Raw genomic sequence first — 27,930 nt, forward strand, 5'->3', positions numbered from 1 at the left:
AAAATTAATCTGGAAAAGTATGTATTTCGCCTAAGTAACTGCATTTCATTAGCTTGGTTGTACCTGGGTCACTAATTCCACAGAGCCAATGTAGGTGTCTGGCCGGAGCAATATATGTTCCAACTGAGTTTTCTTTTGATATATTCTTTCAATAGACAGTCTTTTCTTAGCATCTTCATTTTTCTTTATTTTGTTCATTTGCAAATTTTCATTTACAGGCTAGTAATTTAAAAAAAGAAGAGATTTTTTTTATCAGAAACAATGAATAAACTATCATAATGACACACTTTAACATACTAAATCATAAATTGCAATGTTAGTGGGTACTGCTGGATTTTACATAGACCTAACCAGTCATAGTAATTTTTTTTCATTTTTAAAATTTTCTGTAGTACTGGGGGTGGAACCCAGGGGCTTTTCTACCTCCGGGTTATATTCCCAGAGTTATTTTATACTTTATTTAGAAACAGGGTCTCACTAAGTAGCTGAGAGCCTCACTAAGTAGCTGAGGCTGGCTTCAAACCTGTGCAATCCCCCTGTCTCAGCCTCTCAAGTGCTGGGATTACAAGCGTGTGCCACCACGCCCAGCATAGGCATAGTAATTTAAATTCACTGCAGCCAGATTCTCAGGTGTTCGTTTAAATAGACATTTTATTGCACCAAGTGTGTACCTGACAAGGAAATTTCCCTTTTTTCCCCCACAAAATTGTTTGCACCCAGACTAGGACCAACTCCACAAGAGGAGTCACTCCACTCTCAGAGGTTCAGAACACTGTCCTTAGGTTCTTGGCCCTAGCACCAAAACAGTGCTAGGAGCCAAACCTCAAAAAAGACAATGCTTGCTCTTCCAGCAGTGTAACACAACCACAGGCATCACAGTAGCCTGGATAGCTGACAACTGCTGGATGGAAATTTCTTGTACCTATTTTTTATGTCAATGATAGAAATCCACCCAATTTCTTTCACTTAATGCATAAACATTTACTGGGTGCCTATGACGTCCCAGGCACACAGCAGCTCGTTCTAGTTCAGCAGCATCAGTTTGGATGCCATCGCTTCAATCCCACGGCCACGTTAACGCTCTGAACTATAGGAAGGACATTTTTCGTCGCACTGGGGCGGGCCAACTTCTTCGATGGGAACAGAGCCACTGCTCCGCACCTTCCAAGGGGGGCAACATTTAATCTCGTTTTCTTTCTTTTCTGTCGCACTGTGGATCGAACCCAGGGCATTATTCCTCCAAGCGACACCCCCAGGCCGATTTTATTTTTACTTTGAAACATGGTCTCGCTCGGTTGATGAAGAGTCTCCCTCGAGCCTCCCGAGGACTGGGACCACAGGCGATCGCCACCACGCCCGGCGTAATCTCATTTTCAACCCGAAGGCAGGGGCGTAGCGAGGGCGGGGGCTTTAAAGCCACACAGGGGCCATTAAAATACAGAACCACCACAGAAGCCTCTAGAAGGCAGTTTCCCGGTGAGACTTCAGTACTAGCCCCGGAAGGGGCTTCGGCCTGTCCGCGGCGCCCGGGGCCCGGGAAACTGGGGCCGCAGCGGCCCCCTCGCGTCGCGGGCCGCACCGCCCCGGAGCCTCACCCCTCTGCGCATCTGGAGTCACCAGAGCCGCGCTGAGGCTCCACCACCCGGCCCCTTCCGCGAGCTGTACCTGCAGTGGCGACACCTCCATGGTGACGGTCGGGAGGGGGCTCGAGAACCCCGAAAGCGACTAAACCGGCGGGACCCACGAGACTGCCGGGAGCCCCGTCGCTTCTCCTCAGACGCGCGTCGGTTAGGAGAGCGCCTCTACTTTCTTTTGAACCTACACCTAGCCCGCCCGAATCAGGCGAACCAATCACCGACTGGCTCTCATTGACACTGTTTAGAAAGACCAATCGCACCTAGTCTTTTATATCCACCAATGACCGGCGGAGTAGGCCGTCCTGTTCAAATGAACCAATTGGTTAGGGGAGGCGGGACTAGTGGGGCTTTCAAATCGCACCACTCGACGTCGTAATGGAGAGACTGACAGGGAATCTGTCCAATGAAGTGCTGTCTTCTCCAAGCGGAAAACCTTAGTGAGTAGGAGTTATGGAAGCAGATCGGGCTTTCCTGAGGAGCCTGCTGGAATGAAAGAGGAAAGAAAAGGAGACTATCTGTTCCTCAGCAACTACTAACTTACTTCAGAACCCTGAAAATGAAATGAAATGAAATGAAATGAAATGAAATGAAATGAAATAAAATAAAAAAGCATCCACCTAACGGGCGTTGTGGTGCATGCTTGTAATCCCAGCATTTGGGAGGCAAAGACAGGATCGCGGTTCCTGGAGAGCTTCTGCTACTTAGTGAGGCCCTCTGCAACTCAGTGAGACCCTGTTTCAAAATAAAGAATAAAAAATAGGGCTGGGGGTGTATCTCGGAGATAGAATGCCCCAGGGTTCCATCCCCAGTACCTCAAAATAATAATAAAAAGCATCCACCGTCCTGAGATTGTTAATGAGAGAAATGGGAGATCCTCCATTTTTTAGGAAGAAACAGCATCAGCTTTTATTGTTATTTAAAAAAATCTTTTTGGTGGTACTGGGAATGGAATCCAGATGCTTTCTACCTCCGGGCTATACTCCCAGACCTATTTTGTATTTTATTTGGAAACAAGGTCTCACTAAGTTTCTGAGAGCCTCACTAAGTAGCTGAGGCTGGCTTCGAACCTATGTGATCCTCTTGTCTCAGCCTCCCAAATGCTGGATTACAAGCGTGCAGGAATGCAGGAAACAGTATTTTTTTTTTTTGCAGGTCTGGAGATGGAACCCAGAGGCATTTGACCTCCAAGCTACACCCCCTGCCTTTTTTTTTTTTTAATTATTCTTTATTTGAAACGGTCTCACTAAGTTGCAGAGAGCCTCACTAAGTAGCTGATGCTGTTAGCGAGTTGTCACCCTCCAGTCTCAGCCTCCCAAATGCTGGAATTACAAACTTGTGCCACCATGCCCGGAAACAGGCTTTGGTTTTTTTTTTGTTGTTGTTGTTGTTGTTTGTGGGTTTTTTGGTTTTTTTTGGTGGTACTGGGGTTCCTGGAAACCCTTCTACCTCCGGGTTACACTCCCGGACCTATTTTATATTTTTTATTATTTGGAAACAGGGTCTCTTAAACCAGCAAGGCTGGTTTCGAACCTGCACAATCCACCTGTCTCTGCCTCCCAAGCACAGGGATTACAAGCGTGCACCACCACGCCTGGCCTGGAAGCAGGAATTAATTAATTAATTTATTTATTTATTGCGGGTCTGGGGGTGGAACCCAGGGGCATTCTATCTCCTAGCTACACCCCTTGCCCTATTTTTTATTCTTGATTTTGAAACCGGGTCTCACTGAGTTGCAGAGGACCTCACTAAGTAGCTGAGGCTGTCTGAGAACCGCGATCCTCCTGTCTCTGCCTCCCAAATGCTGGGATTACAAGCGTGCGCCACCACACCCGGCTCCTAAAACAGGAATTTAATAAGCAACTTCGGCGCTATTTCCTGGGACCCAACTTTAAATCTCCCCTGAAGTTCAGCTTGGTCCCGACTGTGGCTATCTGTTCTAAAACTCGTGAAACAGAGCCATGGAGTCAAAAGGACTTGGGAGTCCTGCACCTCCCAACGCCATTCTCTTGTCTCAACGGCACAGAAAGCTAAAGGAAGCGCCTAGGACAATCCTACCTGCACAGGCTCATCTTGTGCAGCCCTTCTTTCTCTGCCAATCCTACCCCTTCCCAGAGCCTATCACAGGGAGCCCTGTGGGATGTGAGCGGACCACTGAGGGATGTGAGCGGACCACTGAGGGATGAAGTAGGTGGGTGGGCCTGGGAGGCATTGCACACTGGGGGAATTCCAGGTGCCTGCTGGATACCAGTCCTGGAGGGGGCCAAGGGACTGGACTCACTTCCAGAGGGCTGTGGCTGGGGGAAGGGAAATTTTTCATCCTCACCACTGCCCCTCTCCCACTCTGCAGGGACCCAAAGTAGCTCTCAGGATTTTAGCCCCATCCCTCCCCCCACCTGTGGGGATGTGGCTCTGTCACTCAGTCTTGCTGGGCTTCCAGTTTCTTCATCTAAAATGGGAATTATGGGAGTACCTCCTTTTCCTAGGGTAAAAGAATACAGATAAAGTGCCTAGTGCATTGCCTGCTTAAAAGCAAGAGCTCAAAATATTTTTTCAATTATTTCATTCATTCATTCATTCATTCATTCATTCATTCATTCTTTTGTGGTACTGGAGATTGAACCCAGGAGCATTCTACTTCTGAACTGTACCCCTAACCCCTTTTTTTATTTTTTCAAAACAGGTTCTCAAGACTAGGTATGGTGGTTTGTAATCCCAGTACTTAGGAGGCTGAAACAGGAGGATCACAGGTTCAAAGCCAACCTCAACAATATGGGGAGGCTTTCAGAAACTTAGTGCAACCCTGCAAATAAAGAAATAAAATCTGGCTGGGGGCATAGTTTGGAGGTAGAATGCCTCTAGATTTAATACCCAGTACCAAAAAGAAATGAAAAACAAAAAAGAAAGAAAGGAAAAAAAAAGAAGCCAGGCGTGGTGGTGAACTCTTGTAACCCCAGCATTTGGGAGGCGGAGACAGGAGGATTGCAGTTTGCAGCCAGCCTCAGCTACTTAGGCCCTTTGCAGCTCAGTAAGACCCTGTTTCAAAATAAAGAATAAAATATAGTGCTGGGGGTGTAGCTCAGAGATAGAATGCCCCTGGGCTCCATCCCCAATACAGGAAGGAAAAAAAAAAAAAAAGAAAGAAAAGAAAAAAGAAAAAAAGAAACAGGGTCTCACTATGTTGCTGAGAATTTGGCTGCATTGGTGAAGCTGTCCTTGAGCCTGTGATCCTCCTGTTTTAGCCTCCCATGTCTTGGGATTACAGGTGTGCACCATCACGCCTAGCTGCAGTTTTTACCTCTGTCTCCTCCAGGACTTTCCCAGTCAGACTCACAACTTCCTCCAAAACCAGTTCCAAATTCCCCTCTCCAGGGTGTCTTCTCTGACAGTCTTGCATGGAAACTCACTCAAGTGTACCAGAGTGAATTAGCACATGTGCATGAGTTTCTTTTTTTAAGTATTCTTTGATCGTTTTCTCCCCAGTGTTTCTGGTGTCCCAGCTCCGCAGCAGTAGGAGGGAAGGCCCTGTAGGCCTTGTGTCTCCATCATCATCATCAATCTGGGAGCTTCCGGAGAAGGAAAAGGGTCTCTCCTTCTTGTGGACCGAGCAAGGGGGCTGGACTGGAAGTTAGGCTCAGTGTTTGGGGTTTGGTGATGGCTAGACTGGAGCCCACACTGGGGATTTCTGGATGAGGCTGGGCCAGCGCCAGGGTACTCAGGTGGTTAGGGCTGGATGGAGAGGCTCTGTTTACTTTGAGGTTGACCATTGGCAGGGCCTGGTCAGTCTTTTTTTTTTTTTTTTTAAACAGGGAATACCGAATACCAGGCTTGGGTTGGAGGAGACCAGCAAAACTTAAAATATCCCATTAGAGCTTAACCTCTGGGTGGCAAAGGGAGGTGGAGGGCCACCGGAGAGAGCTAGGGAGGTGCGGAGAGAAATACCTCAGGACCAGAGATTGGTCCCCAAATCTACTCAGCTTCTGGTTGACCTGTATCTATCAACATTTCAGAAACGGTCAGGCATGTAATCCTACTGAGAAGGGCTGAGACAGGAGGATCTCAGGTTCGAGGGCCACCTCAGAAAACTAGTGAGACCTTGTTTCAAAACAAAAAATAAAAAAAGAGCTGGGCGTGGTGGCGCACGCGTGTGATCCCTGCGCTGGGGAGGTGGAGACAGGAGGAGGGCGCAGGTTCAAAGCAAGCCGCGCTGGCTTAAGAGACCCTGTTTCCAAGTAAAATATAAAATAGGTCTGGGACAGCCGGGTGTGGTGGCGCACGCTTATAATCCCGGCATTCGATAGGCTAAGACCGGAGGATCGCGGTTCGCGGACAGCCTCAGCTACTTAGTGAGGCTCTCTGCAGCTCAGTGAGACCCGGTTTCAAAATAAAAAATAAAAAATAGGGCAGGGGCTGTAGCTCAGAGGTCGAATGCCCCTGGGTTTCATCCCCAGACCCGCAAAAAAAAAAAAGGCCTGGGAGTGTAGCCCGGAGAAGGGTTTCCAGGAACCCCAGTACCACCAAACAAAAATAAATAAATAAGTAAAAATAAAGAGAGACCCTGTTACAAAACAAACAAACAAATAAAATAGGACTAGAGTGTAGATTGGAGGTGGAATGCCCCGGGGTTCCTTTCCTAGTACCACAAAAAAGGTATATAAATAAATAATAAAATTTTTTTAAAGAGCTGGGTGTGGTGGCACACGCTTGTAATCCCCGTGCCTGGGAGGCTGAGATAGGAGAATCCCTCAGGTTCGAAGCCAGCCGCGCTGGTTTAAGAGACCCTGTTTCCAAATAAAAATATAAAATAGGTCTGGGAGTGTATCCCAGAGGTAGAAGGATTCCCAGGAACCCCAGTACCACCATCACCCAAAAAATTTTTTTTAAATGTACACCTTTTAACTCAGTAACTTAACTTCTACGAGTTGAATACAGTCCCACAGTGATGCAAAGGTACATGTTCAGAATTGCTTATTTATTATTTATTTATTTAGTACTGGGAATTGAATCCAGGGCATTCGACTTCTGAGAAAAAGAACTCAGTTCTTTGTTTTTTATTTCCCAGTATGGAGGATTTTACCTTTGAGCTACACTCCCACCCCTATTTTCTTTTATTTTTGAAACAAGGTCTCACTGACTTGCGAAGGGCCTCAGTAAGTAGCTGAGGCTGTCTGCAAACCTGTGATCCTCCTGACTTAGTCTCCCAAGTACTGGGATTACAAATGTGGGCCACCACACCCAGCTGGGATTAATAATTTGAATATATATATATATACATATATATATATATATATATATATATATTATTTATTTATTTTTTTTGGTGGTACTGGGGTTCCTGGAAGCCCTTCTACCTCCGGGCTACACTCCCAGACCTATTTTCATTTTGGAAACAGGGTCTCCTAAGCCAGCGCGCGCGGCTGGCTTCGAACCTGCGCGATCCTCCTGTCTCTGCCTCCCAAGCGCGGGGATTACAAGCGTGCGCCACCACGCCCGGCTAATTTGAATATATTTTTAGGGAGGTAACTGTAGGCGGGTAGGGCATGCCTGGAGGATGCAGACCACTGTGAGCATGGTTCTGGCGAATCTATATGTCCTGGTCCCTTCTTCTTTTTAATTTCTGGCTGCCAGGAGCAGCTTTCCTCTCTTAAGCTCTGACACACGCATGTTTCTGCCTTGGAGCTGGCTACCTATGGACTGAAAACTCTGAAACTGTGAGCCAGAATAAACATTTTCTTCTTTCAGTTGTTCTTGTCAGGTACTTTAGTCCTAGAGACAAAAAGAAAAGAAAAAAAAAGAAAAGAAAAAAAGAAAAAAGCTAACGCAGGGCACAGGATCTGTTGTCTCACAAATGGGTTTAAATCACATTTAGCTGCATGTGACCTTAGGCTGGTCTCTTTACTGCCCGGAACCCTATCTATAAAATGGCTTTACAGGATTACCATGGTGTCCACTGATCATAATGGCTAACATGTATTGAGATTTCATCGGTGCCAAGCAGTGTTAAATGCTTTCCACACATCGTCTTGGCAGGTTTTTGCACAGTCCTGTAAGGCTGGGCTGACGTTATTCCCTGTTACAACTGAGGGCATTTGAGGATAAGAGGCTAGATGTTACTTTGCCAGTCACAGAGCAAGTTAATGGCAAAACCAGTTGTCAGTGCAGGCATTTTGGCTGGTCAGGGCCAATAACTTACACTCATTGGGTACTTACCACAAGGCAGGCACCACTTAAAGCATTTTACACACATTTATTCATTTAATTTTCATAGTATCACCCTATATGGTGTTTACATGATATAAAAGATGACATCAGCCGGGCGTGGAGACACATGCTTGTAATCCCAGTACTTGGGAGGCTGAGACTGGATCTGGATCGCAGGTTTGAAGCCAGCCTTAGCAATTTAACCAGGTTCTCAGCAACCTAGTGAGACCCTGTTTCCAAATAAGAAAAAAAAAAAAAATCAGGCTACGAGTGTGCCTCTGGGTTCAATCCCCAGTACAAAAAAATAAACGAATAAATAAATAAAAGGTGATACTGAGGCACATGTTAACATCTGGAGCTGATTGCCAGCAATCCAGCTTAGGCAGTCCAACTAAAAAATGAGCACTCTATAAACTTAAACAAATGTTTTTTCTTTAAAAAAAAAAAGTATAGATGGGTGTGGTGGCCCATACTTAGAGTCCCAGGACTTGGGAGACTGAGAAAGGAGGATCATAGGTGTGAAGCCAGCCTCAGCAACTTAGCAAGGCCCTGTTTCAAAATACAAAATAAGCTGGGCATGGTGGTATACACTAATAATCCGGGAGGGCCTCTCTAAGTAGCTGAGTTGTGCTTGAATTGTACTTGGGAGACTGAGACAGGAAGATCACAGGTTTGCAGCCAGCCTCAGCAACTTAGTCCCTCTGCAGTTTAGTGAGTCCCTGTTTCAAAATGAAGAATAAAATAGGGCTGGGGGTGGAGCTCAGAGGCAGAATGCCTGTCTTCAATCCCTAGAACCAAATAAATGAATAAATAAAATCATAGATTAGACTGGGTGTGGTAGCTCATGCCTATACTGTTCAATCCTCAGTACTAAAAGCAAAACAAGTAAAACAATGGGATTTTATTCAACCATAAGAAAGATCAAAATTATGTCATTTGCAGGAAAACGGATGGAACTAAAGAATATTATTCCGAGCTCAGTCAGTCTCAGAAAGTAAAGGGGTATACGTTTTATCTCACGTGTAGAAGCTAGAGCCAGCCGGGCATGGTGGCGCATGCCTGTAATCCCAATACACGGGAGGCTAGATAGGGGGATGGTAGGTTCAAGGACAGCCTCAGCAAGTAGTGAGACTCATCAACTTAGTGAGACCCTGTTTCCAAAAAAAAAATAAAATTAGGCTGAGGGTGTAGCTCAAAGGTAGAATACCTCTGGGTTCAATCCCCAGTAGCGCGCGCGCACACTTACACACACACACACACACACACACACACACACACACACACGGAAGCTAGAGAGAAAGTAGAAAACTTAAAGGACCTTAGATAAACGAGGAGATTAATAGGATAGCAGAAGTGTATTGGGTGAGGGATTGGGGAGGGGGAGAAGGAGGATAGAGGAAGGAAGCAGTTCAAATAACGTTAAATCCAAGCTGAGTGTGGTGGCGCACGTTTGTAATCCCAGCACTTGGGAGGCTCTGAGACAGGAGGATCACACAGGTTCAAAGCCAGCCTCAGCTACTTAGTGAGGCTCTCAGCAATTTAGTGAGACCCTGTTTCCAAATAAAATATAAAATAGGTCTGGGAGTATTGCCCGGAGGTAGAAAAGCCCCTGTGTTCCACCCTATTACCACAAAAACAAAACAAATAACGTTAAGTACATATATGAAAGCATCATTACCAATCTCACTAATGTGTGAGATTACAAATTTTTTACAAATTTGGTATATTTGGTATATTGATACCCCCCCCCCCTTTTTGCAGTACTGGGGTTTGAAACCAAAGGCATCCTACCCAGCCCTATATTTTATTATTTATTTTGAAACAGGGTCTCACTAAATCGGGGAGGGCCTTACTAATGAGTAGCTGAGGTGGGCCGTGAATCTGCAATCCTCCTGTCTCAGCCTCCCAAGTACTGGGATTACAAGGGTGCACCACCACTCCTAGAGAGCTGAGCCTGCAGCTTGCTGTCCATGGTTCTGGTGGCTGAGGCGGGGTGGCATGCGAAGGGCTGAGTCCCGGGGGCTTATACTTGCTAGCCGTGTGCTCTTGGGTGAGCCTCGCCACCTCTCTGAGTAGTGACAGAGATCTCACAGGGCCTGACATTCTTCCCTTGGCTTGTATCTGGTGCCAGTCATCCTGGAAATAGTGCTGACCCTGGGGGGTTAAGAGCCACATCAGCCAGGGGCCTCACACCTTGCAAAGGACTCCAGAGGCCCCAGTTTCCTAGGCTGGAAGGGGCTTCACAGTTGAGCAAGGTCCCCTCCCCCATTTGTGCAGGTGGTGAGACTGAAGCCGAGGAAGAGGAAGTATTCACTAAGCCGGCAAGAGGAGCTGGCTGTTCTGGAGATATGAAAACAGATTCTGGCCAGCCCCACTGCAGATGGGCTAGTCTCCTGCCCCCTGCCCCCCAGCCCCTTTGGTGTTCGCTCTAGAGCCACTAGTCCTATAGGGAGGACCTGGGCTTTAGCCTTTGGGGCCAGACACTCCTCTGCACTGTGGGGCTCCTGGCTCTCCGGATGAGACCCCAGTGGGCAGAAAGGTGGCTGTACCGATGGGCAATCACTCAGTCCCCACCTGGGACCACTGCAGGGGATGCCTTGCCTGGGACCCGGCTGTCAGCTGACATGAGGGGAGCTGCGCCCCTCCTCAGGGAGACAACGGATGGCCCAGGGCAGTCGGGAGAGGACTGGGAAGCCAAAGGTATGAGGAGGTCTGGGACCTAGTCCCATACCAATGTCACCTCGGCCTGACTCCCAAGCCAAGCATGAACTCTGTGTCACAGTCCTCTAACTCTTGGTGTTTGGGAAGGCATGGGGGTTAATTGTGCAGACTCTAGAGCCAGAGTGCCTGGGTTCACATCCCTGTTCTTCCACTTACTTATGGTGTGACTTTGAATAAGTTATGTACCTCTCTGTGTCTCCCTTTCAGTTTTTTTATTTTTTATTTTTTTGCAGGTCTGGGGATGGAACCCAGGGGCATTTGACCTCCGAGCTACACCCCCTGCCCTATTTTTTATTCTTTATTTGAAACCAGGTCTCACTGAGTTGCAGAGGGCCTCACTAAGTAGCTGAGGCTGTCCGCGAACCGCGATCCTCTGGTCTCAGCCTCCCAAATTCTGGGATTACAAGCGTGCGCCCACCCGGGCTAGAGAGGATGATGATAGCAGCTATTTCCTGAAGTGACAAAACAAGATCTGTGCTTATTAAGTGCTGTCACTCCAGTCTATCAGATAAGATGCTTTCTAAGGCAAGTCCATCATTTTTGGGGTTCCCTGAGGGCAGAAATCATCCCTCCCCCCCCCCCCCAGGCTTAGTTCTCTTTTTTCCTATTTCTAAGGAGACCAACTTGAGCCCAGCAGAGTTTTGTTTTTGTTTGTACTGGGGATGGAATCCACACGTATTTTACCTCCAAGCCACACCCCCCAGCCCTTTTTATTTTTTGTTTTTGAAACAGGATTTCTCTCGGTTGCTGAGTCTTGAGTCTCGCTAAGCTGCTGCTAACCTGAGATCCTCTTGTCTTAGCCTCCCAAGTGCTGGGATTACAGGCTTGTCTGCCATGCCTGGTTCCAGCAGAGGTTTGAAACTGTATCAACAAGAACTCTTTCTGAAAGAGTTCCTCTTTTAGGGGAAGCACTTGTCTAGTGTGTGTGAAGCCCTGGGCTCAATCCCCAGCATGGCAAAAATAAATATTAAAAACTATTCATATATATATATTTTTTTTTCTTTTTTTTTTTTTTTCTTTTAAATGGTTGGGTCCAGCATGGTGGCTCATGCCTGTAATCCTAGCTACTTAGAAGGCAGAGACAAAAGGTCCCCAGGTTTGAGTTTAGCCTGGGCAATTTAGCAAGACCATGAAGGAAGGTAGGAAGGAAGAAGGAAGGAAGGCAGGACAAGCTAGGGGTGTAGCTCAGTAAGTAGTAGGGTGCTTACTTAGTATGCTGAGGCCCTGGGTTTGAGCCCAAGCACAGTAGGGGGAGAGGAGGAAATGACCCTTCAAGATTTTAAATGGCAGGTCCAAGGTCACACAGCTCTTAAAGTGGCAGTGCTGCAACTTGAACTCAGGCCCCCTGATTCTTTTCTCCCTCCCCCCCCCCCCCCCCCCCCCGGTACTGGAAATAGAACCCAGGGGCATTCTACCTCTGAGCTACACCCCCAGCCCTATTTTTTCTTTCTTTCTTTCTTTCTTTCTTTCTTTCTTTCTTTCTTTCTTTCTTTCTTTCTTTCTTTTTTAGTGGTACTGGGAATGGAACCCAGGGGCATTCTACCTCCGACCTACACCTCTGACCTACACCCCCAACCCCATTTTTTATTCTTTTTCTTTTTGTAGTACTGGGGATGGAGCCCTTCTACCTCTGGGCTACACTCCCAGGCCTATTTTATATTTTTTATTTGGAAACAGATCTCTTAAGCCAGCAAGGCTGGCTTTGAACCTGCATGATCCTCCTGTCTCCGCCTTCCAAGTGCGGGGATAACATTTTGAAACAGGGTCTCAATGAGTTGCAAAGAGCCTCACTAAGCAGCTCTGGCTGTCCTCAAACTGCAATCCTCCTGTCTCAGCCTCCCAAATGCTGGGATTACAAGCGTGCACCACCACGCCCGGCTAGGCCCTCTGATTCTAAATCTCATTCTCTTTCCCAAATATTCCAAGCTGGGGGTGGGGGACACTAAGCCCAGCCTTCTGATGGCCTCTAGGTCAGTGCAGGGGGCACAGGTTTGCCACCAGGGATCTCCAGCCACAGTTTCTAGCAAGACAAGAAGAGAAGGGAGAAAACACTCGGTTTCTACCATGTGTTGGGCACTTTGCACAAGTTTCTCTTACTGCAAAGTCCTATTTTCCAGACAAGGCCTTAGTTAACTTGTTTTAGGGTCCCCAATATTTTCTCAGTGAGAAAACTGGGTTTATAATCCCATCCAGTCTGACTATGCTGACACCTGGGCTTTTTCTCTGCCATAGAAGGGCCACCTCTTCAATGGAGGCATTCCAAGTCCTGTATGTAGAACTAACCACTGTATCTCTGGGTTCCCATAGTGTCCCACAGAACAGCTCCCAGGCCACAGCACACTTCTTACAATCATTTGGTTTCCACACCTGTCTTCTCTTACTAGGCAGTGAGTTCCTTGAGGCACAGAGTAGACTTGGCCATCTCTCTGTCCCCAGGATGGAGCCCAAAGCCCGTGTATGATTGGTGTTCAATAAAAAAAAAAACCTTTAAGAGATGGAATGAGTGATGATCTACCTCCATCTTAGGGACAAACTCCAAGTTCTCTGAGTAAGTTGGTGATGGAAATGGGTCTAGCGATGATGAAGGAGGGGAATGGGGTCCGGGGCCAGTTTTCTGAATCAGGTACGGATTGTGCTTCCCCTAGTGATTAGAGGAACCTGGCTCTGCTTGCCCTTCTCCAAAGCCAGATGGGACAGAATGGACCCAACTTCACCTACAAACCCTAGAATCTTGTCCCCTGGCCTTAAACTCCCCGGCCCTCTGCAGTCTTGAGAGTTGCCAGTAGGTGCCGTCAGTTCGCAACTTTTTGGTTCGCACAGGTCTGACTTCCAGCTTCCCTCTTCCAATCACCGGGTCAGCCTGCACTTGCAGAAAGCAGGAGGTGTCCCGACCTGTGTGGGGCTGAAAGACCCCCACCTTGGGAGAAGAGGCAGGAAGGAGTCCATGAATTTCGCTTCAGCTTGGCAGTTCCTCAGCTTTCAAGGCCAAGCCCAAACAAATCCACAGTGGGTAACACCCTTGCCTTGAAGCCAGCTCCAGGGTAGCAGCAAGCTTGGCGGGGGGAGGATGGGTGAGTATCGGGGGACCTGAAGGGGGCAGCTAGGAGATGGCTGGGTCTCTGCTCCAAATGCTACTCTAGGTCTCCTTCCAATCCCAGTAGGACTAAGGCACAAGGGTGGGTTATGGGTACCAGGATGTTCTCATGGAGGAGTGAGCCAGGGTAACCATCTCCCAAAGAGTGGCACTGGAGTGGCACTGGATGAGCTAGAAAAAGGCACTCCTTCCTCAAAATCCTTGACTCTTACCTGCTGAGAAACTGTTGCAACGACTACACACATATACAATGACTACAACGACAGTCGTCCCCCCCCCCCCCGGAGTTGTTCAATAAGCAACCTGGGCATCACCGGGGGCAACCTCCCAGGCCAGTCTCCCTCTAGGAGCAGATGTGGGCAGTAGACGAAGACCTCAGCGAACCAACCAGGAAGAGGCTTGGCACCGCTCTCTCCAGGAGCTGGGTTGATTCCATCCTGGAGAGGCAGGATGCACCCGGGTCCATCCCAAGGGCCCTGGGGAGATTAAAGTGGAGAGGTTCTCAGGGGCAAGGGGGAGAGCCTAGTAGTGTCTTAGGGTCACCAGGCCTTTCCGTGGCCCTCCTTAGGTGACTGTAGGCCCTGCTCCACCTCACCCAGCATGGTCTCCAACGGTTGAGACCGCAAGCGCGGGAATGGGGTGGAAAGGACTCTGGTCAGGGAGACAAAAACCGCAGGTGCTGGTGTCCAGACTAGGAGGTCAGGTTCTTAGCGGGAGATGGAGGGCAGCCTCTTTAAGGCTGGGGAAGAATCCTCCGAGGTCGGAGAGGGGACCAAGCAGTAGTCCGTCTCCCCGTCCCCCTTCCTGGGCCCTGTTCAGAGATGCGCCCGGAGCCCGCCATCGCTTCCCAAAGGCGCCGCGTCTTTCTTCGGAGCAAAGGACTTTGAGATGTTGCGGCGGCGCGGCGGCTCTGGGCAGCGCCCCCTCCCCCTGACGGCCGCCTCTCCCGCTCCCCCTCGCCCGCCGGGGCTCCCCCACCTCGGGGAAGGCGCTGGGGGTGTGGCCAGGGGCCGGTATAAAGTCCGGGGAGCCGGTCCCGGGCAGCCGCTCAGCCCCCTGCCCCCTGCCGCCAGCCGCCTTCCCGGGCCGGGCCGAGGATGCGGCGCAGCGCCTCGGCGGCCAGGTTCGCTCCGCTCCGGCGCGCTTGCTAACTTCCCCCGCCGCGCCCCTGCCCGCCAGCCGGGCCGCCCCGTCTCCCCGCGCCCGCGCCCTCCGGGTCGGCTCCTCCGGGCTCGCTGGGCGCCGCCACCCCGAGCTCCCGCTGCGCCCGCCCGCCCGCCCGCGCCCCACGCCCGCGCCCCGTCCCCGCTCCGTCATGCTGCCCCTCTGCCTCGTGGCCGCCCTGCTGCTGGCCGCAGGGCCCGGGCCGATCCTGGGCGACGAAGCCATCCACTGCCCGCCCTGCTCCGAGGAGAAGCTGGCGCGCTGCCGCCCCCCCGTGGGCTGCGACGAGCTGGTGCGGGAGCCCGGCTGCGGCTGTTGCGCCACTTGCGCCCTGGGCTTGGGGATGCCCTGCGGGGTGTACACCCCGCGCTGCGGCTCCGGCCTGCGATGCTACCCTCCCCGGGGGGTGGAGAAGCCCCTGCACACGCTGATGCACGGACAAGGCGTGTGCATGGAGCTGGCGGAGATCGAGGCCATCCAGGAGAGCCTGCAGCCCTCTGGTAAGGCTTCCCTGCCCTCCCTCGCACTTCCTAGGGCTCTGTCCCTCCAGCAGCTTCGTCCCGGTTCTGGCTGGCCTGGAAGGCCCTTGAAAATCCCCAGCGAACTGAGGAACAGGCAGGTACGTGGCAGGGCCCTACTGGCTTGGGACAGACTCAGCCAAGGAAACTGCTACTGAATTCCCAGCCGCTGGTTGCCACCGTCAAGGGGAACTTTGTGGCATCCCTCCACCTCAAGCCTCCCGCGGTGCCTGTTTGGGAAGCTGAGTCTTAATGGTAGGCCTGGCTGCCGGTGCAAGAGTGACAAATCTAGTGGCCTGGTCCAGCCATGTCAGCGGTCAGGGGCCCAGCCCTCTCCCTGGCCACAGGTGGAACTCCAGGAGCCGGAAATGGGATTTTTTCACATCATCCTGTGGTGGAGTGGGACCTGCAAATCAGAGGGACTTTGGGGGTGAGGGGCGCCAGACTTGCCCTTCCCCAAAGCCTGGGGCCAGGCCCCCTTGCTGTTTGAGAGGGCGTGGTGGGTGGAGGGACAGGGGTATTTTGCCCCAGCCTGGCTCCTCCATCTCCAGCCTCCCGCACTGCCCTGGTGTCAGGCAGGCTCTCGTTCTTTCTCCTGGCAGGTGCCATCTGAGGTGACAGAAGAGATGTTTTCTGCCCTTCCTGCCCCAGGGCAGGGAGAGATGGCTCCTAACCCAGGGTTTCAGAAACCTGGGGGTTGCAGGATAGGCAGTGGAGATGAGAGAGGCTGAGGCAGGCCCTTTGTCCTCACCTCATCCTTAAACTTTCTTTGTCCGTTTCTCAGTTTCTCCCTCTAACCTTTTCCAGCCCTCTCCTTCCTTCCTTTGCTTTTTTGTTGTTTCCTGCTGTGCCTTTCAACTTCTGGTTTCACAGCAGACTTGAGTTCTCTTTTTTCCCAGCGTCTTCTGCACACGGTCAGTTTCTTTCTCTTTCTGTAGCTTATTCTGTTTTCCTTTCCCTGCAGGCCCACTCCTCTCGCTTTCGTCCCGCTCTTTTTCTGTGTCTGCCTCCGTTTGTTGCCTTCGGACTGGCTCTGCCTTTGTGCATCTGTTTCTGCTTCTCCTTCCCTCCTGACTCTTTTGCTCTTTCCCCGTGCCTCTCTGCCAGTGTCTCTCCCTTTTCCTGGTGCTTGAAGCTTCCATTGTTACAGTCCGGATGCTGGGACTCCGGCCCCGTGCTTCCTGCCCTCCTTCACAGACGGCTCCACTTCCTCATTTCTCTGGTAGCTTGTTAGCTGGAGGAGAGCAGGATGCAGGGAAAACAGGAAGGAGGAGGACTCCAGGGGTCTGGGCCCCGGGCCTCTCTGCCCTTCCTGAACCCTGGGCAGGGAGAGATGGGTCAGCAGAAAACATTCTAGGAGAAATGCCAGCCTGGCACCCAGCGGTTCTTGGGGAGGGGAATCTCGGGGAGTACGTCGCTGATCTTGGGGCTGAGATACCAGCGGCAGTGACATTGGGAGTGAGTGCTGAGTCCCTGGGTACAACAGGGCCCCTTCCCCTTTGACTCTCCACCCTCCCCAGCCAGCGAGTATCCGGCAGCAGGCAAGGAGGGCCGATGGCCTTCTCTCCCACCAACTTGAACACAAGGCAGGAGAGCCCTCTGAGCGTCTTCTCTGGGTAGCAGTAGCCCAGTGAAGAAAAACTGGATCCTCCCAGGGGATCGCCTGGCATGAATGGTTTGTGATTGTCCTGTGGACATAATGCCAGCTGGCCTTAAGAAGAGTCTAGGAATGGGGTGGCTTGGGATTACAGGACTCAGGTCTCTAGTGACCCCCTTCCTGGCCTTGTCCTTCACCCAGATCGCTGATGCAGATATAGGAAGAGGGAAAAGGGGGCGCTAGGAGGACACTGGGAACATAGGTACCTACTGGGCAGCTATGCCTAAGCCCTCTGACCTCTGAGCCATTACCCCTGTGCCACAGCCTGGGCCACACTGCACCATGGGAGGGGCACCCTCTAGAGTGCACCTGCAGCAGCCCCACAGGGTGAGATAAGATGGGCATGTACCCTCGATCCTCTTTAGCCTTACACTGCTAACAAGTGACTCCCACATAGGTCCCAAGGCTTGGGCCCTCTGGTTTGGAATAGCTTTATAGAGGGTGCCAGCCTACTCTTTTCTTTGTATGTGTGATACTGGGATTGAAATCAGGGGTGTTTTACCTCGAAGCTACACCCCCAGCCTTTTTGGTTTTTTTATTTGGAACAGGGTCTCTCTAGGTGGCTGAGAGTCCCACCATGAGGCTCTTCTCAGATCCAGGATCGCCCTTGTCTCAGCCTCCCGAGTGCTGGGATTACAGATGTGCACCACCAGGCCCAGCTCACGTGGTAGTTCTGTGCTTCCCTCTTGGGGCTGAGCTTCAGCGGTGCTGGGGAGGATGACCATTTGGCACGCTCCCTCTCTTGACCTGCCATGCTTCAGCTACCTTCTATTTGCCCCAGGGTGGGGTCTCTCCCATCTCCAGCCAGTCCTGCCCTTCTTTCCCAGACAGCCAGGGGTGGGCATGTGCGTCAGAAGTCCACAACTCTGGGCCCTGGTCCTGACCCTTGACTTGTGGAAGCTGGCAGAGTGTCCACTGGGGAGACCAGGCCTGGCATGGGGAGTTTTGAAGCCGGACTCTGGGTCCCTCCGGGACAGGGTTAGGGAACAAGCGAGCTGGGTTAATTTTTAGTCAACGCAGCAAATATTGTCCTCCCCTATTTCAGTACTGGGAATCCAGTCATGTCATGGGAACAGGGCCTTCCCAGAAATTCTGTGTCTTGGGGGAGGGAGAAGGAGGAGCATGGCTGCTTAGCATTTTTTTTTTCTTTAGGATTGGCAAAGTCCAAATTATTGGTGCCTTGGCTATCAGAAGCCTTTCCATTTAAAGACAGGAGTGTCAGAGAGGACACCTGCTGCCTCTTCTCCACGCAGGCAATGTCGGTATCCTCATCTATGGGATGAGGATGGGAACAGGACCTGTCTCACAGTGTTGGGGTGTGTGGCTGTCATGGATGGAAGGCTCCAAATATTGGAGCCATAAGGATGGCATTGAAGAAGCTGGTTGCTGGGACTTTGGGGGCCACTAGGGCAAGGGAGCAAAGTTGAGGGGACCATTCCGAGGCATTGAGAAGGGCTGGTTGATCTGGGGGCTCTTTCTGCGGTATACATGGGGTGGGTGGAGCCACTTGCTTTATCTGGAACAACGGTGAGGAGACATCCCTTAAGCTACACCTCAAAGAAAGGGCCTGAGGGTGTATTCATTTTGAATCACTCCCCCCCCCCCCCCCGCCCCATGCCATTTTGGCATGGGGCTGTATTTCTATTTTCTCTCTAATAAACTTCTTTAAATCTTAAAAAAAAAAAAGAAAGGGCCTGGCACCTGGCACAGGAGGGCTCGGCTTCCCCAGCCAGAGTCCAGGGAAAGAAGGAAAAGATGGGGGAGATTGGTGACCCTACGGATCATGGCTAAAACTTCTGTATTTGGGGCCACCCAGTTCGTAGCCTGAGTATCTCGCAGGAGCAGGGGCTGGAGCTGAGTGGAAATCATGGGGTGAATCAGACAGCAGAAACTTTGCAGCTGCTGATGCCCAAGCTGTGCGGCCTCTTCTTCCTCTGGGCTCTTTGTTTTTGTTGCTGCTGGAGCTCGGAGCAGGCTTCTCCCACGGCAGGATGGCAGTTGGCCTGGCTCCAAGCAGGGGTCTGGAGAAGATCGAGTAGACCCTGGAAGTTTCATCTTTCAAACAATCTTCTCAAAGGTCAAATCTTTCAGAGGGAGGGGTCTGACTCCATCCAGCTCCTGTACAGACGGGACCCGGGGCCTTGGGACTTTTGCAGAGGGCATAGCCAGGGCAAATGGCACTGGGGCGTTAATGTTTTCAAGACATCCAGCACCATAACCCTTACTCCCCAAACCTGGTGCCTAGGGGTGGTTGCTGGGGTGGTTCCTTAGCCTGCCAGTTAAGCAAGGTTGGGCAAGTAAAAGTTACAGATTAAATGGAAAGTCAACAAAATATGATACAGAGACACAGGGAAGTCAGTGTGCCCTGCTTTGGGCCCATGTTTCTGACCAAGACAGGGTCAGAGTGCATGTGTCTGCCTGCGTGGACCAGTGTGTGTCTTGGAAACATGATTGTTTGTCTACACCTGCGATTCTTGAGTCCCAGCCTGTCTTGTGTGTAAGTGGGCAGGTACGGACTTACTCTGTATACCTGTGTCCCCAGATCAGTAAGTAAGGAGCTACTCTCTCAATCTGGTGGGTTCTGCTCTACACTTAGATATGAACTAGGGATCGGTGGCTTGGTTGTGGGGAGACCAACAGTGGGAAGCCAGGCAGGCTACCAGCTCAGCTTTGCCTAGATAAACCCGCTCTGCGTGACGTGGGCCATCTCTGCACAAGAGCCGAGGTTATGCTTCCAGGATTCCCCTCTGCCTTGACAGTGAACATCCCAGGTACCCATGGGCGATCCCTTGGGGGTGGTCTTTGTGAGTCTCCACTCATAGAGCAAGACTGGAAAGCACAGCTGTGGTCAAGGCTCCGTCTCTCTCTAAAGTTCTCCCCCCATGCCAAGGGGCCGCCTGTCCCAGGTGGGGGACTCTTGAACCCGTGCAGCAACCCCATTCTTTAGAAAACCTTTCCTTAGCTGGGCGTGGTGATGCACGCTTGTAATCCCAGCATTTGGGAGACTGAAACAGGAGAATAGTGGTTCAAGGACAGCCTCAGCTACTTAGTGAGGCCCTTTGAGACTCAGTGAGACCCTGTTTCAAAATGAAGAATAAAAACAAATAGGGTTGGGGGTGTAGCTTGGAAGTAGAATGCCCCTGAGTGCCATCCCCAGTACCGTTCTCTCTCTCTCTCTCTCTCTCTCTCTCTCTCTCTCTCTCTCTCTCACACACACACACACACACACACACACACACACACACACACAGTAAAAGAAAAAGAAAATGTTTCCTTATTCCTTGAATTCCTTGAGCCAAGAATATTTTTTCCCATTCACTAGGAGGGTTAAGAATCCCTGGTATAAAGTCACACTTTCCCTCATGGTGGGGAAAAGAAAGCACACTCAGGCTGAATCAAAGCCTCTGGGTGGGAAGGGTGCCCCCTGGCTCGTGGCGCCTGGGCTGGGGCCCACAAGTGTTGGAGATTTCCTCCAGCCTTACCCAGCTGGAATGGCGGGGGTCTCTGTCCTTAAAAGATTCGGTGCTCATCTTTTTGTGGTACTGAGGATTGAACCCAGAGGCATTCTGCCTTCAAGTTATACCCTCAGCCCAATTTTATTTCTTATTGGAAACAGGGTCTCACTAGGTTGATGAGAGTCTCACTACTTGTTGAGGCTGTCTTTGAACCTATGATCCTCCCATCTCAGCCTCCAAGTACTGGGATTCCAGGCGTGCACCACCGTGCCTGGCAGTACTCCTCTTCTGAGATGTTTTGTTCCCTCTTTTTGTCTACTCCCAAGCTCCAGTCTACACCCCTGCAACCGTCTGACTCTATTCTCAGGGCTTTGAGCAGGGTCGGGACAGAGAAAGAGAGAGGAGTTGCTGGCCAGCTGAATCTTTTTGGCCAGAGAGGATCCTTAAGAAAGGGCCTGGCTTCCAGATCTTTCCCTGGCTCCTAGCTGAGGGCACAGGGTGCATCTTTCTATGGTTCCCCTGGCACGCCCTGGTCTCCCCCGTGCTGCTGGTACTGGCTCCGTGGTCTTGCTGTAGCGTCTCCTCCCTGGCTGACTCTGGACCCTGCTGGGCAGCTGGGATCGTCTCAGGACTGTCCTTGGGCCGCTTCATGTGCAGAAGGAGGATGAATTCTTTCTGTCTGCTCCTTTTATCCCTTCCCTTTGAGTCTTCTTTCCAAGCTAGCCCTCTGCTTGCCTGCAAAATCTTCCATTCTTGGTGCCGAATAACCTTTGGTGTGGGATCTTGACAAAGACTTTCTGATGGTCTAGATTCTTCGTGCCTGGTTTCCCTTTGTCGACGTGCTCCTCCCCATCCTCACATCCTTCAAATTAGAAGAAGAAAATAGAAGAACCAACACTCCCCCAACCCCTGCCTCCACTTCGACTGGGCAGAAAAAATACCATTTGACCCAGAGGCAGCTCTGGGATGGCTGCCACGCGTGGAGGAACCTGCTAGCTCCTTAGGAAAAAAAAAATCCTGACGCAAACCAGATGTAACCTCCTGTCTGGCTGCCAACATCTGGAATGCTGGCAGGGGCTCCGTACTCAGGCCCACAGCGAGCTGCCAAGCCCGAGCATTTCAGAGGTGGCTCTGATGTGCTGAGAGGTCTTCCAACCCAGCCTCCTTCTCCAGATCAGCCCTGAATCCCAGCTCTGGCTGCTTGGAGGCAGGAACTTGTTATAGCTGGGGTCCCCTGGATAGGGTTTCTCTGGAGCTTAGAGAGAACCTTCAGGAGAGCCCACGGATGGGGTACTGCTGTCTCCAGAGGCCCCGTGCCCTGACTCTGACGATGGAGCCTGAAGTTTAACTAGGGATGGATCATTTCGAGGTAGAGGTCTGAAGGGATGTGTGCAGCTGTTCCCTTGGACCTAGGGCTACACAGGGTGTTGTGCACACACATAAACACACATGCACACATGCTTTCCCACGCAGGCACACACACTAACTCCCACCCAGGCAGTAGGGAGAGTCTTTGGGGCCAGATTTCTCTTCACTCATGGAAAGTCTGATTCTGGCCCTGGGGACCCCCCTGGCAGGCTCAGCCAAGCACTGGAAAGAGCTGGGAAGGAGAAAGGAAGAGCCAGCCTACTGGGAGAGGGATACGGAGAGGGGGTCCAGATCCGGTAGAGGGCCTCCTGTCTGCCTCAGACCTCCCTGTAGGGCCGAGGGGATTCTCCTGCCATGTGGGCAGCTGTAGATGGTGACTCATCTGAGGGCTGGACTGGGTGGGGTGAGGGACAAGTCAAGGGCTTCCAGAGGAATAGTCTCCTGAGGAGATCCAGGGATGTGGGGCGTTGACGGGGGGCTGCTTTGGTTTCTTCCCGCCTTCCGGGCCCCCTCGCTTTTCTCCAGTACCAGGCTGGGGAATGTCCGATAAGGAGAAGGCCGGTGTTGAAGCCCTGTCTCTTCCGATGCCGACCTCTGCCCTTCTCGTCCTGCCTGCAGACAAGGATGAAGGTGACCACCCCAACAACAGCTTCAGCCCCTGCAGTGCTCACGACCGCAGGTGCCTACAGAAGCACTTCGCCAAACTGCGGGACCGCAGCTCCAGCGGGGGCAAGATGAAAGTCATCGGGGCACCTCGGGAGGACACCCGGCCTGTGGTGAGGACCCTGAGCCACACAGTGCACCCCCCACACACCAGAGACAACTCTGTTCCTTCAGCAAACATCCTTGGATGCCTGTTGAGTGCGAGATGCAGCTGGTGCACGTCATCTGGGCCTAGAGAGAATCCTATTCTTTTCCTTTCAATCCCTTTCCTGCTCATCAGCTGTATGCGTTGGTACAGCCGAAATGGTTGTTAAATACCGAAATGCTTCTGTGGTGATGGGTAAAAGGCAGGGTCCCAAGCCCTTTGGTGTTCCTAGGCCCTTCTTTTGGGTTCCCCGCTCTAGACCTTAGTAACAAAAGGGTTAACACTGACCTTAGCAGAGGGCCTTGCAGGGTCTGGCTAATGTCCTTTTGGATGCATGATTCTGATGGACCTGTGCCTGGGTTTCACAAGACCTTAGTTGTATGATTTTGTCTAGCTTTCCTGCTCAGAAATCCCCCTGCCCCACAGCACTACCCCCGACCCCCCCGCCCGGGTCCCTGACTTCATGCCCTTCCTCTGGAGGGTCCTTGGCTCTAGAGTGCTCCTCCGTGTCCCTTTGCTCTCCCCACCATTGCCCCATAGTCCTGAGCAGCTGCCTTGCCTCTTCTGGGCCTGCCATGGCTTCGCCTCTAGCCCTTGACCCTCTGTTTAGGGGCCTTCAGCCTGTTTATCTGTGAGCCCCAGCCCCGGTCCTCCCTCCTCTTTCCCTTCTGCTGAGTAGTTACTTCTGTCCTCCCCTCTCCAGCCCCAGGGCTCCTGCCAGAGTGAGCTGCATCGGGCCCTGGAGCGGCTGGCCGCCTCGCAGAGCCGCACCCACGAAGACCTCTTCATCATTCCCATCCCCAACTGCGATCGCAACGGCAACTTCCACCCCAAACAGGTGGGTTTCCGTCTCCTGGCTGTTCAGCCCTGACCTCCCCTCCCGAGGTGTCCCTGGCCTCTCCGCGCCCGATGGTCCCTGGTAGAGATCTTAGGAATGGGGAAGGTCCTCAACCCAAACTGACCCCCTGCGGCCTCCCCAGCCTCGGATCCTCAGTTTACTCTGCCTGCCTCCCTCCTTTTGGAGATGGAGGCACTGGGACCCAGAGAGGAGTCAGAGGGCCCCCTGGCTGGCCCAGATCACAGAGCACTCTTCTGCTCTCCATTGTCTCCCCCAAAGACTCCCCGTCTGCCTTTGCTGCCTCTCAGCCTGCTGCAGTCCTAGGAATTCCTTGTCACTGGTGTCTGACAGTTCCTCAGGGCCTCGAGGGCCCAAGTCATGAGGAAAGTCAGTGCACCCTCCCCTTGGCTGAGGGGCAGGACCACGGCGGCACAGCAAGAATGGTTGGGCGTCACGGCGCTCACCTGCAATCCCCACTTTTGAGGGGCTGACACAGGAGGATCACAGGTTCTAGGCCAGCCTCCGCAGCTTAGAGTGACCCTTGGCAACTTGGCAAGACCCTGCTGCAAAAGCAAAAGTAAAATAGGGCTGTGGTGGGTATAACTCGGAGGTAGAATGCCCCGGAGTTCATTCGGGAGGCTGAGACGGGAGAATCGAGGTTTGTGGACAGCCTCAGCTACTTAGTGAGGCCCACCGCAACTTAGTGAGACCCGTTTCAGAATAAAGAATAAGGCGGGCATGGTGGCGCACGCTTGTAATTCCCGCGATTGGGAGGCAGAGACAGGATTGTGCAGGTTTGAAGCCAGCCTTGCTGGCTTAAGAGATCCTGTTTCCAAATAAAAATATAAAATAGGTCTGAAGTGTAGCCTGGAGGTAGAAGGGTTCCATCCCAGTACCACCAAAAAAAAAAAAAAAAAAAAAAAAGAATAAAAAAGAATAAAAATAGGGCAGGGGGTGTAGCTCAGAGGTCCAATGCCCCTGGGTTCCATCTCCAGATCTGCAAAAAAAAAAAAAAAGAATGCCCCAGGGTTCAATTTCAAGTCAGTCTATCTGTGTGTCTGTCTCTCTCTCTCTTGTGTTCTCTCTCTCTCTCTCTCTCTCTCTCTCTCTCTCTCTCTCTCTCACACACACACACACACACACATACACACGGAGAGAAAAGAACGGAGTTGGAGCCAGACCTGGCATCTGAAACAGGCACCTTGAGTGGAAGCAGAGGAGGGAGGGGCAGGCGAGAGGGTGGGAAGGCAGCAGCTTCTGTATTCCCTCCTGGCCTTGAAAAATTGTCAGGCGGCCCCTGACAAGCTCGCAGGAGGCTGGGCTGTTCCGGAGGGTTGGCCTCTGCAGCCCATCTCTGGCTCATTGAGAGTGTGGCGTCTTTGGACAAGGTGTCTGGGTGACTAGTGCTGGGTGCAGCCTGGGCAGTCCCGGCCTGCGTCTCCTCCAGTTTTACTGGGCATAAGCACATGGGTCCCCTCACTCTATGTGCTGTGGACACAGTTGCACCCTGGGGACCACCTGGCCAGCAGAGGCCCCCGTGGGAGGGCACAGGCCGCCCCTGGGTCCGCGGATCCCAGCAGGCACAAGGAGGGCCAGACCAGTGCCTGGCCTGTGCCCAGCCTTTACCCCAACACAAATTCTATCTTCATCTCAGCTCTTTAATCTTTCCCTTCTAATTAAAAAAAATTGGCTATTTTTTGAGCGTAAAAATTTGAGCAGAAAGTACAGTTCCTATTTTTGCGTGCTCACCTTAGAGTCCCCTGTTACCAATACCACACATCAGCGTGGTATATTTTATGCAGTTGTGAACCACTATTAATATGTTATTATTAGCTGAAGTCCAGAATTTGTATCAGTTTTTAGTTTTTACTTTTTGTGTTGTATTATTCTATGTGTATTTTCTTCCCCATTTTTTTTTTTTTTTTTTTTTTTTTTTTTTTTTTGTGGTGCTGGGGGTTGAACAGGGGACATTCTAACTTGGAGCTACAGCCCTAGCCCTATTTTATTTTTATTTTGAAACAAGGTCTTGGTAGGTGATGAGTCTCACTATTTGCTGAGGCTGTACTCCGACTTGTGATCCTCCTGTCTCCGTCTTTGAATTATGGGGATTACAGGCATATGCCCAATTTTTAATCACAGTAAAAATTGTGACTTTTTTTGGGTATTGGGATTTTTTTTTTTTTTTTTTTTTTTGGTGGTACTGGGGGTGGAGCCCAGGGGCTTTCTACCTCCAGGCTATACTCCCAGACCTATTTTATATTTTATTTGGAAACAGGGTCTCACTAAGTTGCTAAGAACCTCACTAAGTAGCTGAGGCTGGCTTTGAATCTGCACGATCCTCCTGTCTCAGCCTCCCAAGTGTGAGGATTACAGGCGTGCCCCACCATGCCTGACAGTACTGGGGATTGAACCCAGGGGCATTCTACCTCTGACCTATACCCCCAGCCCTATTTTATTTTGAAACGGGATCTCATTAAGTTGCTGAGGGCCTTGCTAAATTGCTGAGACTAACCTTGAACCTGCAATTCTCCTGCCTCAGCCTTCTTATTACTGGGATTACAGGTATGTGTCACCATGCCCAGCAAATTGTGATTCCTTATCAAAATTTTGTTTATTTATTTATCTATTTATTATCTTTTTTTCTGTGGTCTTGAGGATTGAACTCAAGGGCATTTTGTGGGTTACACTCCCAGCCCTATTTTATTTTTATTTTGAAACAAGGTCTCACTAGATTGAGGAGAATCTCACTACTTGCTGAGGCTGTCTTCCAACCTGCAATCCTCATGTCTCCGCCTCCTAAGTACTGGGATTAATAAGCCTGTGCCACCATACCCCACAAAATTTTAAATTGACCCTTTACCCCCAGACCAATTCTGATCTTTAAACCAACTTTTATTCTAACTTTAAATCTGACTCTGAAATGTACTTTGGCCCCACCCCTACTGCTTTTTTTTTTTTAACTACTAGGAATTAAACCCAAGGGCATTCTACCTCTGAGCTACTATACAGTTAGGCCTTTTTTTTTTTTTTTTTTTCTGGTATTGGGAATTACATGCTAAGCAAGCACTCTACCACTAAGCTACACCCCAGCTCCCTCTGTTTAATTCTGATCCAAACTTTAGCCCGACTTTGGTTGTACTGACTTTGACCTATATCTTTATCCTGATTCTCTTTAGGACCTGACCCAACTCAAGCTTTAATTGTAATTCCTAACTCAACTGCAAGTCATCCTAATCCTACCTTAACCCCAACTTGTATCCTGTTCTTAACATATAACCTACCTACCTTCCTTTCTTCCTTCCTTCCTCCCTTCCTCTCTCCTTCCTTCCCCCTTTCTCTTTTCTTTTCTTTTTTTTTTTTTTTTTTTTTTGCGGGTCTGGGGATGAAACCCAGGGGCATTCGACCTCCGAGCTACACCCCCTGCCCTATTTTTTATTCTTTATTTTGAAACCGGGTCTCACTGAGTTGCAGAGGGCCTCACTAGGTAGCTGAGGCTGTCCGCGAACCGCGATCCTCCAGTCTCAGCCTCCGAATGCTGGGATTACAAGCGTGCGCCACCACGCCCGGCTTTCTCTGTTCTTTTTATTGTACCGAGGCTTGAACCCTGGGCCTTGTGCATGCTAGGTAAGCACTCTATTACTGAGCTATGTTGCCAGCCCTTTTTAAATTTTTATTTTATTTTGAGACAGGATCTCACTAAATTGCCTAGTCTGGTCTCGAACTTTCCATTCTCCTGCCTCAGCCTCCTGAGCCCCTGGGATCATAGGCGTGCACCACCATGTTCGGCTCTAATCCCATTCCTAAAGTTCCATCTCAGTCCGGACACACACCTGAAACATCTCCAACATGAACCCTGCCTTTCACATCCAGCTGTGTCTTTAAACCCCTTTAAACCCCAGGGCCCTGACTGCCCCATGCTCTGTGGTCCCTTCCTTGACTAAGCCTCCTGGCTCCAGGGAGCTCAGGGTACTAGTGCTTAGAGAGAGCCTTGGCCCTCAGGGGCTGGGCTGAGATGGGCGGGTCTCTGGGATGGCTTTTCCTGCCTGGATCTGACCCCTCACGCCCCTGTCTTGGCAGTGTCACCCGGCCCTGGATGGGCAGCGCGGCAAGTGCTGGTGTGTGGACCGGAAGACCGGGGTGAAGCTTCCGGGGAGCCTGGAGCCCAAGGGGGAGCTGGACTGCCACCAGCTGGCCGACAGCTTCCGAGAGTGAGGCCTGCCAGCAGGCAGGGGCTCAGTGGCCCCTGCACCCCCATCCTCTGGGGGCTGCAGAGTTGACCTGGAATGGAATCTGACTCGGGGTTCCAGCTCTGCCTCTGACCCAGAAGTTTCCCTTGGGGTGGGGTGTGTGCGTGCGTGTGTGTTTGTGGGCATGAGCATGCCCTTGGGGTCAGTCGGAGCCTCGAGTGTCCTCTCTGGGCCTAGATAGCCCAAGAGGTCTAAGAGCGGCCACAGGGAGCCCTGTTGTGTTTC

General features: G+C 51.1%; 2 protein-coding genes across 3 annotated transcripts in view; one reads left to right on the forward strand and one right to left on the reverse strand.

Moving 5' to 3' along the window:
• The window catches only part of TOP2A (DNA topoisomerase II alpha), a gene marked incomplete at both ends in the record, with an annotated part of 38,795 nt that extends 37,109 nt beyond the window's left edge, over positions 1-1,686 (reverse strand). For both annotated transcript variants that reach the window (XM_080713776.1, XM_080713775.1), the window contains 2 exons: positions 64-219; positions 1,666-1,686. In XM_080713776.1, coding sequence (XP_080569902.1) covers positions 64-219; positions 1,666-1,686 — 177 coding nt within the window. The remainder of the gene's footprint in view (positions 1-63; positions 220-1,665) is intronic.
• A 13,279-nt stretch (positions 1,687-14,965) lies between these two features.
• IGFBP4 (insulin like growth factor binding protein 4) lies at positions 14,966-27,670 on the forward strand (the record flags this gene model as incomplete). Its single annotated transcript, XM_080713798.1, has 4 exons — positions 14,966-15,314; positions 22,431-22,588; positions 23,324-23,458; positions 27,536-27,670. 4 exons carry the CDS (start codon positions 14,966-14,968, stop codon positions 27,668-27,670), a joined length of 777 nt encoding a protein of 258 aa, XP_080569924.1.
• Between the last annotated feature and the right edge of the window lie 260 nt (positions 27,671-27,930).

This window comes from Muscardinus avellanarius (assembly GCF_963383645.1).
Source record: "Muscardinus avellanarius genome assembly, chromosome: 16".
NCBI lineage: Eukaryota > Metazoa > Chordata > Mammalia > Rodentia > Gliridae > Muscardinus > Muscardinus avellanarius.